The sequence below is a fragment of the Pseudophryne corroboree genome, chromosome 11, assembly GCF_028390025.1.
Source record: "Pseudophryne corroboree isolate aPseCor3 chromosome 11, aPseCor3.hap2, whole genome shotgun sequence".
Lineage (NCBI taxonomy): Eukaryota > Metazoa > Chordata > Amphibia > Anura > Myobatrachidae > Pseudophryne > Pseudophryne corroboree.
The window spans coordinates 153,522,509-153,537,220 of NC_086454.1; the positions used below are offsets into that span (position 1 = coordinate 153,522,509).

The 14,712-nt window shown below is 48.1% G+C and overlaps 1 protein-coding gene across 1 annotated transcript in view; it reads right to left on the reverse strand.

Moving 5' to 3' along the window:
- Nucleotides 1-7,662: 7,662 nt before the first annotated feature.
- Nucleotides 7,663-14,712, reverse strand: part of LOC134968692 (uncharacterized) — a gene marked incomplete at its 3' end in the record, with an annotated part of 43,365 nt that continues 36,315 nt past the window's right edge. The window contains exons 6-7 of the mRNA XM_063944205.1: nt 8,824-9,675; nt 7,663-8,187 (exon numbers count right to left, since the gene is read on the reverse strand). Of these exons, the coding sequence (XP_063800275.1) occupies nt 7,663-8,187; nt 8,824-9,675 (1,377 nt within the window). The remainder of the gene's footprint in view (nt 8,188-8,823; nt 9,676-14,712) is intronic.

Here is a 14,712-nt window from a genome sequence, read left to right on the forward strand (position 1 = left end):
CAAATGCTTTGTCCGCATCGCAACTGACTACTAGCACTTTGGAAGAGGGCCTACACTATGTATTGCTGCAATCAGGGTGTCACAACTGAGGGCCTGAGCTGACGGGAGGCAGCCTCAGTTGTAGGGGCTGAGATGTACCGGAACCTGGGAGGTTGTATCAGACCCCTGGACATGTAAGTAACATGAATAATAACTGCCCGAAGGCGTGACCACGACAACTTGGATAAAAGTCAATGATGTTTATTATGACAACTCCGCAACACAGCAGCAGTAAAAGAAAACGTAAAAGTCAGCAAAGAATAAATACAGTTCCTGCGTACTACAGGATGGCAGGAGCCACAGGGCACTGGTAGTGTGAGATAGTTCTTATGATCTTCTAGATGGAAAGTCCTTACCAGGCCCGACTGTAGCAATGGAGATAACCCAGGATTGTGCCAGCTGGTGTTCCAGGAAAAGCTGGGTTGCTGAAGATAAAACAGCTGCTGTGGATACTGGCTGGAACCAGACTGTTGTTAGCACGGAGTGGATACTGGCTGGAACCAGTTAAATAATAAATGAACTTGGGAGCGATGAAATATGAACTGAAGTGTAGAACTTGAGAGCGGAGAAATAATAATACCGGTGGAGAGTGGTAAAGTGTAGAAAGGACACCGGCCCTTTAAGGGAAGCTGTACTCTGCTGGAAGCTGAGCTGGAAGCAGGTAATGTTGTAGCTGGAAACAGATGAATCCACAATGGATTGGAGAGTCAGGCTACACCGCAGGTGGAATGCTGGTGCGGGTCTCTATGGTGGAAGTCTTGAGACAGGAGCTGGAACCTGGAAGACAATCACAGGAGAGAGACAAACAGGAACTAGGTTTGACAACCAAAGCACTGACGCCTTCCTTGCTCAGGCACAGTGTATTTATACCTGCAGCAAGGAAGGGATTGGCTAGGCAATTATGCAGATTATCAATACTGAGAACAGATTGGTGGAAATGATCAGCTGACAGAATCCAAGATGGCTGCGCCCATGCAGACACTTGGAGGGAAGTTTGGTTTGTAATCCATGTGGTAATGAAAACAGTAATGGCGGCGCCGGCCACCGGAGACAGGAGGCGCCAAGCTGACAGATGCACATCCAACCACGCGGACACAGCGGAGGCCGCGGCTGACGTAATCGCCACTCAGACACTCTGCATGCAGAAGTTCAGGGACGGCGGCGGAGGCCGCGGGAGACGCCATGCCAGGTGTAATATGGCGTTTACTGTGACAGCGTCCCAGAGTGACAGGAGAGGATACAGGAATGTACACATCAGGATAACAGATGGGATCCGGTCCTGGAGCGCTGAGCCAGCCTTAGGAGGCATCTGATGGGTAACAAATGGCGTCCAGATACCCGGATCGTGACAGCACCCCCCCCTTTAGGAGTGGCCCCAGGACACTTCTTTGGCTTTTGAGGAAACTTGGAATGGAATCTCCGGACCAAGGCAGGAGCATGGACATCAGAAGCATTGGTCCATGAATGTTCCTCAGGACCATAACCCTTCCAGTCAATAAGATATTGTAGTTGACCGTAACGGTGACGTGAGTCCAGGATCTTGGCCACTTCATACTCAACGCCTCGTTGAGTTTGGACTTTCGGAGTTGGAGGAAGTGAGGAATGAAACCGATTCAAGATCAGCGGTTTCAACAGGGAAACATGGAATGTCCTGGGTATTTTTAAGAAGGGAGGCAACTGGAGTCTGTAAGCAACAGGATTGATGACTTGTTCAATCTTGAAAGGACCGATATAGCGAGGTGCAAACTTCATACTGGGAACTCTTAACCTCAAATTCTTCGTGGATAACCATACCCGATCACCCACCTTGAGAGCAGGAACTGCTCGACGCTTCTTATCCGCAAACTTCTTGTACCTGAACGATGCCTTGAGCAGAGCTGATCGTACGCTCTTCCAGATATTGGCAAACTGATGCAAGGTGATATCCACTGCGGGAACAGAAGTTGCTGGAAGCGGTTGGAACTCAGGGACTTTAGGGTGGAATCCAAAGTTAGTGAAGAATGGTGTTGAAGCAGATGAAGAATGATACTGGTTGTTATGACAGAACTCGGCCCAGGGAAGTAATTGAACCCAGTCATCTTGAGAGGAGGACACATAGATGCGGAGGAAGGCCTCCAAGTCCTGATTCACCCTCTCGGTTTGACCATTGGTCTGAGGATGGTAAGCCGTGGAAAACTTTAGCTTGACTTGGAGGACTTGACATAAACTTCGCCAGAATTTGGCTGTGAATTGAACTCCTCGATCTGAGATAATTTCTTCAGGAAGACCGTGGAGTCGGAAGATCTCTTGTATGAATACTTGAGCCAACTTGGAAGCTGACGGAAGACCGGTGAGAGGAATGAAGTGTGCCATCTTGGTGAACCGGTCAACTACCACCCAGATGGTATTGAACTTGTTGCACATGGGTAAGTCTGTAATGAAATCCATCGACAAGTGGGTCCATGGTCGACGGGGAACGGATAGTGGAACCAGTTGCCCCGCAGGCGACTGGCGGGATACTTTATGTTGGGCACACTTTGGGCAAGATGCAATAAACTCCAAGACGTCCTTTTTCAGAGTTGGCCACCAATAGGACCTAGAGATAAACTCCAGGGTTTTTTGGATACCTGTATGTCCGGCAAAACGGGAAGCATGGGCCCAATGCATGAGCTTCTTCCTTAGCATCGGCTTCACAAAACTTTTCCCTGATGGGGGCGTAGAGTCCATCCCTACCGTGGAGAATGCCAACGGATTTATAATAGGATGCTTGTCTGAAGACTCTGACTCATTTTCTTGCTCCCATGAGCGGGAAAGGGCATCGGCCTTGCGATTCTGAGAGCCCGGACAGAACTGGAGTTTAAAGTCGAACCTGGAAAAGAAAAGTGCCCATCTGGCCTGACGAGGGTTGAGACATTGTGCGCCCTTCAGGTATAAAAGGTTCTTGTGGTCTGTAAGTATGGTGATTGAATGAGAAGCTCCCTCCAACAGATACCTCCACTCTTCTAGAGCGAGCTTGATGGCTAGCAACTCCTGGTCGCCAATGGCATAGTTGCGCTCAGCTGGGGAGAACTTCCGGGAGAAGAAACTGCAAGGGTGTAAATGGCCATCTTTAGCCCTCTGAGATAACACCGCTCCTACTCCAACGGAGGAGGCATCAACCTCTAAGATGAAAGGAGAGTCGATGTCAGGCTGTTTCAGAACAGGCGCAGAGATGAACCTTTGTTTTAAAAGATGAAATGCTTGCATGGCTTCTTCAGACCACTTGGACGGGTTAGCACCCTTCTTAGTGAAAGCAGTAATAGGCGCCACAATGGTGGAAAAGTCTCGTATAAACTTTCGGTAATAGTTGGCGAACCCTAAGAACCTCTGGACCCCTTTGAGGGTTAAGGGTACCGGCCAATTTTGGATTGCTTGTAGTTTCTCAGGATCCATCTCTAGTCCGGAACCGGACACAATGTACCCCAGAAACGGAATGGACTGGACCTCAAAGACGCATTTTTCCAATTTGCAATAGAGATGATTGACACGGAGACGGGACAGAACCTCCTTAACCCAAAAACGATGCTCCTCTAAATCGTTGGCAAAAATGAGGATATCGTCTAGATAGACCACGACATGACGGTATAGAATGTCTCTGAAGATCTCATTGACAAAATGCTGGAAGACAGCTGGAGCATTGCTCAATCCGAAGGGCATGACGAGGTACTCATAATGTCCGTCACGGGTGTTAAAGGCGGTCTTCCACTCGTCACCCTCACGGATCCGGATGAGATTGTATGCACCTCGCAAGTCCAGCTTTGTAAAGATGGTAGCTCCGCTAACTCTGTCAAAGAGCTCAGTAATCAGGGGTAAAGGATAACGGTTCTTGATGGTAATGTCGTTCAAACCTCTGTAGTCGATGCACGGCCGCAGACCACCATCTTTCTTTTTTACAAAAAAGAAGCCTGCGCCGGCTGGAGAAGAAGAAGGTCGAATGAACCCCTTTGCTAGGTTCTCTTTAATATATTCCTCCATAGAATGCGTCTCAGGCAGAGACAACGGATAAGTTCGGCCTCGAGGTGGAACCTTCCCTGGAACGAGATCAATCGGACAGTCCCATTCTCTATGAGGAGGAAGGATATCAGCAGAAGCTTTACTGAACACATCCGTGAAATCTTGATATGGAGGAGGTGGAACATCAGACGACCTGGGGGAGGAAGAACAGACAGGCAATACTTTAAACAAACATGTCTCAGCACAGGAGGAACCCCATGCCAGGATTTGCGTAGTCGTCCAATCAATTGTAGGATTGTGAAGACGGAGCCATGGAAGGCCCAGGACCACAGGATGTGTGGCTCTTGGAATCACTAAAAAAGAAATAAGTTCGGAATGAAGAACTCCCACTCTCAGACGAACTGGTAGAGTCCTTAAAGAAATAACTGCATCAAAAATTTTGCTGCCATCCACGGCAGTTAAAGAAATGGACGAAGGAAGTCTCTCGGTGGGTAGGGACCACCGTTTAACATAGGCTTCGGTAATAAAGTTCCCAGCTGCTCCGGAATCAAGGAGGGCAATGACGTTCCGATAACGTTGAGCAACTTGAAGCGAGACTGGGAGATTACAATCTTGAGGAGATGGAGAGGAGATCATTACTCCTAGCCGGCCCTCTCCTTGGCGAGCTAGGATTTGGAGTTTCCCGGACGTTTGGGACAGGCATTAATGGTGTGAGACGGAGCTGCACAATAGAGACAGAGAAACTCGGAGAGACGTCTTCGGCGCTCAGCAGGAGTTAAACGGGAACGGCCAAGTTGCATGGGCTCATCTTTAGATGGTGACAGTTGACGAGGAGGAGGAGCAGAAGATTTTGGAGCAGATGATCTTCCACGCTCAGTTGCTCTCTCTCTGAAACGTAAATCAACTTTCGTGCAGAGTGAGATTAGCTCATCTAACTTAGAAGGTAAGTCTCTGGTAGCTAACTCATCTTTAATACGCTCAGATAAGCCATGCCAGAATGCAGCATACAGGGCCTCGTCGTTCCATGCCAGTTCGGATGCCAGGATCTGGAACTGTATCAGATATTGTCCTACAGTACGTGACCCCTGGCGTAAACGGAGAATCTCGGATGAAGCTGAGGTTACCCGGCCTGGCTCGTCGAAGATGCGCCTGAATGTTGACACGAAGGCAGTGTAGGAAGATAGCAGGGTGTCGGACCTCTCCCATAACGGTGATGCCCAATCAAGGGCTGAGCCACTGAGAAGAGAAATAATGTAGGCAATTTTTGTACGGTCACTGGGAAAATTGCCAGGTTGTAGCTCAAACTGAATCTCACACTGGTTGAGAAATCCCCTGCAGAATCTTGGAGATCCGTCAAATTTTGCTGGCGTTGGAAGATGAAGACGTGGAGCAGAAATGGGTAAGGTGGGTGGGGTTATAGCTGGAGTCACTGTGGTTGACGCACCAGACGCGCCTGATCCACGGAGAGTTGTCTGAATCCCATCCAGCCGAGTAGAGAGATCCTGGAGACAGCGGATGATGTGGCCCTGTGCAGCCTCCTGATGTTCTAGTCGGGCTGCCAGTTCTTGCATCGGCCTGGCCGCTTGATCCTGGTCTCCGGCTGGATTCATTAGGTCAGTGCTTACTGTCACAACTGAGGGCCTGAGCTGACGGGAGGCAGCCTCAGTTGTAGGGGCTGAGATGTACCGGAACCTGGGAGGTTGTATCAGACCCCTGGACATGTAAGTAACATGAATAATAACTGCCCGAAGGCGTGACCACGACAACTTGGATAAAAGTCAATGATGTTTATTATGACAACTCCGCAACACAGCAGCAGTAAAAGAAAACGTAAAAGTCAGCAAAGAATAAATACAGTTCCTGGGTACTACAGGATGGCAGGAGCCACAGGGCACTGGTAGTGTGAGATAGTTCTTATGATCTTCTAGATGGAAAGTCCTTACCAGGCCCGACTGTAGCAATGGAGATAACCCAGGATTGTGCCAGCTGGTGTTCCAGGAAAAGCTGGGTTGCTGAAGATAAAACAGCTGCTGTGGATACTGGCTGGAACCAGACTGTTGTTAGCACGGAGTGGATACTGGCTGGAACCAGTTAAATAATAAATGAACTTGGGAGCGATGAAATATGAACTGAAGTGTAGAACTTGAGAGCGGAGAAATAATAATACCGGTGGAGAGTGGTAAAGTGTAGAAAGGACACCGGCCCTTTAAGGGAAGCTGTACTCTGCTGGAAGCTGAGCTGGAAGCAGGTAATGTTGTAGCTGGAAACAGATGAATCCACAATGGATTGGAGAGTCAGGCTACACCGCAGGTGGAATGCTGGTGCGGGTCTCTATGGTGGAAGTCTTGAGACAGGAGCTGGAACCTGGAAGACAATCACAGGAGAGAGACAAACAGGAACTAGGTTTGACAACCAAAGCACTGACGCCTTCCTTGCTCAGGCACAGTGTATTTATACCTGCAGCAAGGAAGGGATTGGCTAGGCAATTATGCAGATTATCAATACTGAGAACAGATTGGTGGAAATGATCAGCTGACAGAATCCAAGATGGCTGCGCCCATGCAGACACTTGGAGGGAAGTTTGGTTTGTAATCCATGTGGTAATGAAAACAGTAATGGCGGCGCCGGCCACCGGAGACAGGAGGCGCCAGGCTGACAGATGCACATCCAACCACGCGGACACAGCGGAGGCCGCGGCTGACATAATCGCCACTCAGACACTCTGCATGCAGAAGTTCAGGGACGGCGGCGGAGGCCGCGGGAGACGCCATGCCAGGTGTAATATGGCGTTTACTGTGACAGCGTCCCAGAGTGACAGGAGAGGATACAGGAATGTACACATCAGGATAACAGATGGGATCCGGTCCTGGAGCGCTGAGCCAGCCTTAGGAGGCATCTGATGGGTAACAAATGGCGTCCAGATACCCGGATCGTGACAGCACCCCCCCCTTTAGGAGTGGCCCCAGGACACTTCTTTGGCTTTTGAGGAAACTTGGAATGGAATCTCCGGACCAAGGCAGGAGCATGGACATCAGAAGCATTGGTCCATGAATGTTCCTCAGGACCATAACCCTTCCAGTCAATAAGATATTGTAGTTGACCGTAACGGTGACGTGAGTCCAGGATCTTGGCCACTTCATACTCAACGCCTCGTTGAGTTTGGACTTTCGGAGTTGGAGGAAGTGAGGAATGAAACCGATTCAAGATCAGCGGTTTCAACAGGGAAACATGGAATGTCCTGGGTATTTTTAAGAAGGGAGGCAACTGGAGTCTGTAAGCAACAGGATTGATGACTTGTTCAATCTTGAAAGGACCGATATAGCGAGGTGCAAACTTCATACTGGGAACTCTTAACCTCAAATTCTTCGTGGATAACCATACCCGATCACCCACCTTGAGAGCAGGAACTGCTCGACGCTTCTTATCCGCAAACTTCTTGTACCTGAACGATGCCTTGAGCAGAGCTGATCGTACGCTCTTCCAGATATTGGCAAACTGATGCAAGGTGATATCCACTGCGGGAACAGAAGTTGCTGGAAGCGGTTGGAACTCAGGGACTTTAGGGTGGAATCCAAAGTTAGTGAAGAATGGTGTTGAAGCAGATGAAGAATGATACTGGTTGTTATGACAGAACTCGGCCCAGGGAAGTAATTGAACCCAGTCATCTTGAGAGGAGGACACATAGATGCGGAGGAAGGCCTCCAAGTCCTGATTCACCCTCTCGGTTTGACCATTGGTCTGAGGATGGTAAGCCGTGGAAAACTTTAGCTTGACTTGGAGGACTTGACATAAACTTCGCCAGAATTTGGCTGTGAATTGAACTCCTCGATCTGAGATAATTTCTTCAGGAAGACCGTGGAGTCGGAAGATCTCTTGTATGAATACTTGAGCCAACTTGGAAGCTGACGGAAGACCGGTGAGAGGAATGAAGTGTGCCATCTTGGTGAACCGGTCAACTACCACCCAGATGGTATTGAACTTGTTGCACATGGGTAAGTCTGTAATGAAATCCATCGACAAGTGGGTCCATGGTCGACGGGGAACGGATAGTGGAACCAGTTGCCCCGCAGGCGACTGGCGGGATACTTTATGTTGGGCACACTTTGGGCAAGATGCAATAAACTCCAAGACGTCCTTTTTCAGAGTTGGCCACCAATAGGACCTAGAGATAAACTCCAGGGTTTTTTGGATACCTGTATGTCCGGCAAAACGGGAAGCATGGGCCCAATGCATGAGCTTCTTCCTTAGCATCGGCTTCACAAAACTTTTCCCTGATGGGGGCGTAGAGTCCATCCCTACCGTGGAGAATGCCAACGGATTTATAATAGGATGCTTGTCTGAAGACTCTGACTCATTTTCTTGCTCCCATGAGCGGGAAAGGGCATCGGCCTTGCGATTCTGAGAGCCCGGACAGAACTGGAGTTTAAAGTCGAACCTGGAAAAGAAAAGTGCCCATCTGGCCTGACGAGGGTTGAGACATTGTGCGCCCTTCAGGTATAAAAGGTTCTTGTGGTCTGTAAGTATGGTGATTGAATGAGAAGCTCCCTCCAACAGATACCTCCACTCTTCTAGAGCGAGCTTGATGGCTAGCAACTCCTGGTCGCCAATGGCATAGTTGCGCTCAGCTGGGGAGAACTTCCGGGAGAAGAAACTGCAAGGGTGTAAATGGCCATCTTTAGCCCTCTGAGATAACACCGCTCCTACTCCAACGGAGGAGGCATCAACCTCTAAGATGAAAGGAGAGTCGATGTCAGGCTGTTTCAGAACAGGCGCAGAGATGAACCTTTGTTTTAAAAGATGAAATGCTTGCATGGCTTCTTCAGACCACTTGGACGGGTTAGCACCCTTCTTAGTGAAAGCAGTAATAGGCGCCACAATGGTGGAAAAGTCTCGTATAAACTTTCGGTAATAGTTGGCGAACCCTAAGAACCTCTGGACCCCTTTGAGGGTTAAGGGTACCGGCCAATTTTGGATTGCTTGTAGTTTCTCAGGATCCATCTCTAGTCCGGAACCGGACACAATGTACCCCAGAAACGGAATGGACTGGACCTCAAAGACGCATTTTTCCAATTTGCAATAGAGATGATTGACACGGAGACGGGACAGAACCTCCTTAACCCAAAAACGATGCTCCTCTAAATCGTTGGCAAAAATGAGGATATCGTCTAGATAGACCACGACATGACGGTATAGAATGTCTCTGAAGATCTCATTGACAAAATGCTGGAAGACAGCTGGAGCATTGCTCAATCCGAAGGGCATGACGAGGTACTCATAATGTCCGTCACGGGTGTTAAAGGCGGTCTTCCACTCGTCACCCTCACGGATCCGGATGAGATTGTATGCACCTCGCAAGTCCAGCTTTGTAAAGATGGTAGCTCCGCTAACTCTGTCAAAGAGCTCAGTAATCAGGGGTAAAGGATAACGGTTCTTGATGGTAATGTCGTTCAAACCTCTGTAGTCGATGCACGGCCGCAGACCACCATCTTTCTTTTTTACAAAAAAGAAGCCTGCGCCGGCTGGAGAAGAAGAAGGTCGAATGAACCCCTTTGCTAGGTTCTCTTTAATATATTCCTCCATAGAATGCGTCTCAGGCAGAGACAACGGATAAGTTCGGCCTCGAGGTGGAACCTTCCCTGGAACGAGATCAATCGGACAGTCCCATTCTCTATGAGGAGGAAGGATATCAGCAGAAGCTTTACTGAACACATCCGTGAAATCTTGATATGGAGGAGGTGGAACATCAGACGACCTGGGGGAGGAAGAACAGACAGGCAATACTTTAAACAAACATGTCTCAGCACAGGAGGAACCCCATGCCAGGATTTGCGTAGTCGTCCAATCAATTGTAGGATTGTGAAGACGGAGCCATGGAAGGCCCAGGACCACAGGATGTGTGGCTCTTGGAATCACTAAAAAAGAAATAAGTTCGGAATGAAGAACTCCCACTCTCAGACGAACTGGTAGAGTCCTTAAAGAAATAACTGCATCAAAAATTTTGCTGCCATCCACGGCAGTTAAAGAAATGGACGAAGGAAGTCTCTCGGTGGGTAGGGACCACCGTTTAACATAGGCTTCGGTAATAAAGTTCCCAGCTGCTCCGGAATCAAGGAGGGCAATGACGTTCCGATAACGTTGAGCAACTTGAAGCGAGACTGGGAGATTACAATCTTGAGGAGATGGAGAGGAGATCATTACTCCTAGCCGGCCCTCTCCTTGGCGAGCTAGGATTTGGAGTTTCCCGGACGTTTGGGACAGGCATTAATGGTGTGAGACGGAGCTGCACAATAGAGACAGAGAAACTCGGAGAGACGTCTTCGGCGCTCAGCAGGAGTTAAACGGGAACGGCCAAGTTGCATGGGCTCATCTTTAGATGGTGACAGTTGACGAGGAGGAGGAGCAGAAGATTTTGGAGCAGATGATCTTCCACGCTCAGTTGCTCTCTCTCTGAAACGTAAATCAACTTTCGTGCAGAGTGAGATTAGCTCATCTAACTTAGAAGGTAAGTCTCTGGTAGCTAACTCATCTTTAATACGCTCAGATAAGCCATGCCAGAATGCAGCATACAGGGCCTCGTCGTTCCATGCCAGTTCGGATGCCAGGATCTGGAACTGTATCAGATATTGTCCTACAGTACGTGACCCCTGGCGTAAACGGAGAATCTCGGATGAAGCTGAGGTTACCCGGCCTGGCTCGTCGAAGATGCGCCTGAATGTTGACACGAAGGCAGTGTAGGAAGATAGCAGGGTGTCGGACCTCTCCCATAACGGTGATGCCCAATCAAGGGCTGAGCCACTGAGAAGAGAAATAATGTAGGCAATTTTTGTACGGTCACTGGGAAAATTGCCAGGTTGTAGCTCAAACTGAATCTCACACTGGTTGAGAAATCCCCTGCAGAATCTTGGAGATCCGTCAAATTTTGCTGGCGTTGGAAGATGAAGACGTGGAGCAGAAATGGGTAAGGTGGGTGGGGTTATAGCTGGAGTCACTGTGGTTGACGCACCAGACGCGCCTGATCCACGGAGAGTTGTCTGAATCCCATCCAGCCGAGTAGAGAGATCCTGGAGACAGCGGATGATGTGGCCCTGTGCAGCCTCCTGATGTTCTAGTCGGGCTGCCAGTTCTTGCATCGGCCTGGCCGCTTGATCCTGGTCTCCGGCTGGATTCATTAGGTCAGTGCTTACTGTCACAACTGAGGGCCTGAGCTGACGGGAGGCAGCCTCAGTTGTAGGGGCTGAGATGTACCGGAACCTGGGAGGTTGTATCAGACCCCTGGACATGTAAGTAACATGAATAATAACTGCCCGAAGGCGTGACCACGACAACTTGGATAAAAGTCAATGATGTTTATTATGACAACTCCGCAACACAGCAGCAGTAAAAGAAAACGTAAAAGTCAGCAAAGAATAAATACAGTTCCTGGGTACTACAGGATGGCAGGAGCCACAGGGCACTGGTAGTGTGAGATAGTTCTTATGATCTTCTAGATGGAAAGTCCTTACCAGGCCCGACTGTAGCAATGGAGATAACCCAGGATTGTGCCAGCTGGTGTTCCAGGAAAAGCTGGGTTGCTGAAGATAAAACAGCTGCTGTGGATACTGGCTGGAACCAGACTGTTGTTAGCACGGAGTGGATACTGGCTGGAACCAGTTAAATAATAAATGAACTTGGGAGCGATGAAATATGAACTGAAGTGTAGAACTTGAGAGCGGAGAAATAATAATACCGGTGGAGAGTGGTAAAGTGTAGAAAGGACACCGGCCCTTTAAGGGAAGCTGTACTCTGCTGGAAGCTGAGCTGGAAGCAGGTAATGTTGTAGCTGGAAACAGATGAATCCACAATGGATTGGAGAGTCAGGCTACACCGCAGGTGGAATGCTGGTGCGGGTCTCTATGGTGGAAGTCTTGAGACAGGAGCTGGAACCTGGAAGACAATCACAGGAGAGAGACAAACAGGAACTAGGTTTGACAACCAAAGCACTGACGCCTTCCTTGCTCAGGCACAGTGTATTTATACCTGCAGCAAGGAAGGGATTGGCTAGGCAATTATGCAGATTATCAATACTGAGAACAGATTGGTGGAAATGATCAGCTGACAGAATCCAAGATGGCTGCGCCCATGCAGACACTTGGAGGGAAGTTTGGTTTGTAATCCATGTGGTAATGAAAACAGTAATGGCGGCGCCGGCCACCGGAGACAGGAGGCGCCAGGCTGACAGATGCACATCCAACCACGCGGACACAGCGGAGGCCGCGGCTGACGTAATCGCCACTCAGACACTCTGCATGCAGAAGTTCAGGGACGGCGGCGGAGGCCGCGGGAGACGCCATGCCAGGTGTAATATGGCGTTTACTGTGACAGCGTCCCAGAGTGACAGGAGAGGATACAGGAATGTACACATCAGGATAACAGATGGGATCCGGTCCTGGAGCGCTGAGCCAGCCTTAGGAGGCATCTGATGGGTAACAAATGGCGTCCAGATACCCGGATCGTGACACAGGGTACGTACGTTATGTACCGATGTCCTAGTCCTTACAAACCCAGTTTGGGCAGGATGTAAAATACGTTGCAATGTTAATTGGAGACGAGCGGCCATTAATTTGGTGAATAATTTTAGGTCTTGGTTTAGAAGGGATATAGGTCGATAGGATTGGATATACGCAGGGTCTTTACCTGGTTTTGGAAAAACAACAATTCTGGCTTCGGTAAAGCCAGAAGGGGGAGGGGAGCCTTGTAATAACGTGTTAAACAACGTCAACAAATAAGGTAGCATATTGGGGGGCAAGCATTTTATAATATTCCGCCCCAAACCCATCCGAGCCCGACGTTCTCCCATTATGGAGTGATTTAATCAAGTTTAGTAATTCTAATTCCGTTACTGAGTCCGTCAAAGACGTCCGTTCCTCCTCCGTTAATGTGGGTAAGTCTGCCTTCTCCAAAAAGTCCATACCCTCGGCAGGGCTATCCAAAGGTGCTATGTATACATTTTTATAGTATCGTCTGTCGTCGGAGGGGCTGAGTCTATGTGTAAGTGAGTTATGCGAGAAGGGGTTGTAGATGACCTCATTAAGTTAGCCAATAGTTTGCCCGACTTGTTAGCACCACGAAAAAATTAGTTTCTTTGAACAGCGTAGGAAAAGCTAGCTCGTTCAGTACACAATGCGTCGTAAAGGTGTTTTGCGTCAGTGTAGGCCCGTCTATTGTCTGGGGAATCAAATAATAACATAGCGTCATATGCTGTCGTCAAGGCTTTGCTCAGATTGTACAACTGGGTGCTCTAATGCTTGCGTTTTCTAGAAACATATTCCAAGATTTGTCCACTGACTACTGGTTTAGAAGCCGACCAGAACAAATTAATGTCGTCAACATGAATTTCATTATCACGTGTATAGTTAAGGAAGGCTTGAGTAAGAAATTGATTGAAATCCGAGGAATGTTCCAAATAAGCAGGAAAACGCCAGTTATAGGACCTAGCAAAGGGGTGTCTAGGGTAATCGAGATCCAGATTGGGGCGTGATCTGAGAGTGAGATGGGTTCTATTTTAGCGTCTACAACGTAGTGCAAAAGAGAGTCGTAACTAGCCAAAAATCTAATCTAGAGGAGGAGTGATGAGGGTGGGAGTAGAAGGAATATTCACGGGCATCCGGGTTGCGAAGTCTCCACGGGTCAGATAGTCGTAAAGAAGAGGTAAGCAGTGTTAGTGAAGGTGGATGGCTACAGTAGGCGTACTAGACGTCGTTGTCCTGTCTATATTAATTGATTGTACACAATTAAAATCTCCACCCATAATAATGGATCCCTCCGCCCAACCCTGAAGTTTTGTGTATATAGCGGAGAAAAAGGATGCGTTAGGGCCATTGGGGGCATAGATATAGGCCACCGTATATATTGTATTTAAAATTTTAAGCTTCAAAAAGAGGTATCTACCTTCTAGATTAGTCAAATCATCCAGAATAGAACAGAGAGCGATTTATTGAGGATGGTCAAAACGCCTCTGCGTTTAGATGTGTAAGAAGCTGTTCTATATTCTCCCACCCACGTGTCCCTTAGTACATTGAGGTCTGAAATCTTCCAATGAGTTTCTTGTAATAACACTATATTTGGTTTTAGTCGTTTTAAATAAGTAAGGACCTTTTTCCTCTTAATAGGGGTATTGAGTCCCTCAACATTCCATGAAACTAACTTGAATCGTGATTGTATTATCGTCGAAGTGTCACGTGTTAGCGGCATTTAGCCGATACCAACCCTAGGCCAAAAACGGATTACAGTATGTCGTAATGGTTGATCCCAACCCGTCCCAGCGAGCGGGTCGTGATGGATTAAAGACTTAAAACAGCAAAGATAAAGAAATATGTACATTCCTATCATAGTCCGCAAAGATAGTGTGTGTGTGGCAAGTCATAAACCAAGGTGCAAAATAATTTCAACATTTTAAGAACCCATGCGAGTACCCTTTGAAATATTGTCAGCATCCCAAAGGGAAGCATGGACACATGTGAGGACATCCTCAAACAAAGAATCCAAGGGCACCATAATCTATAATAGTATAACAAAAAATGAGATAAGGGGGAGTGGGAAAGAGAAAGCAGCCAAAAGGAAGATAAAAGAGAAGATAGCAGGTAGAAAAATAAACTTGGAGGAAAGAACATAGGATTATTACAAATACAAAGTCACTGCAGAGCAGCAACATTTAACTTTCAT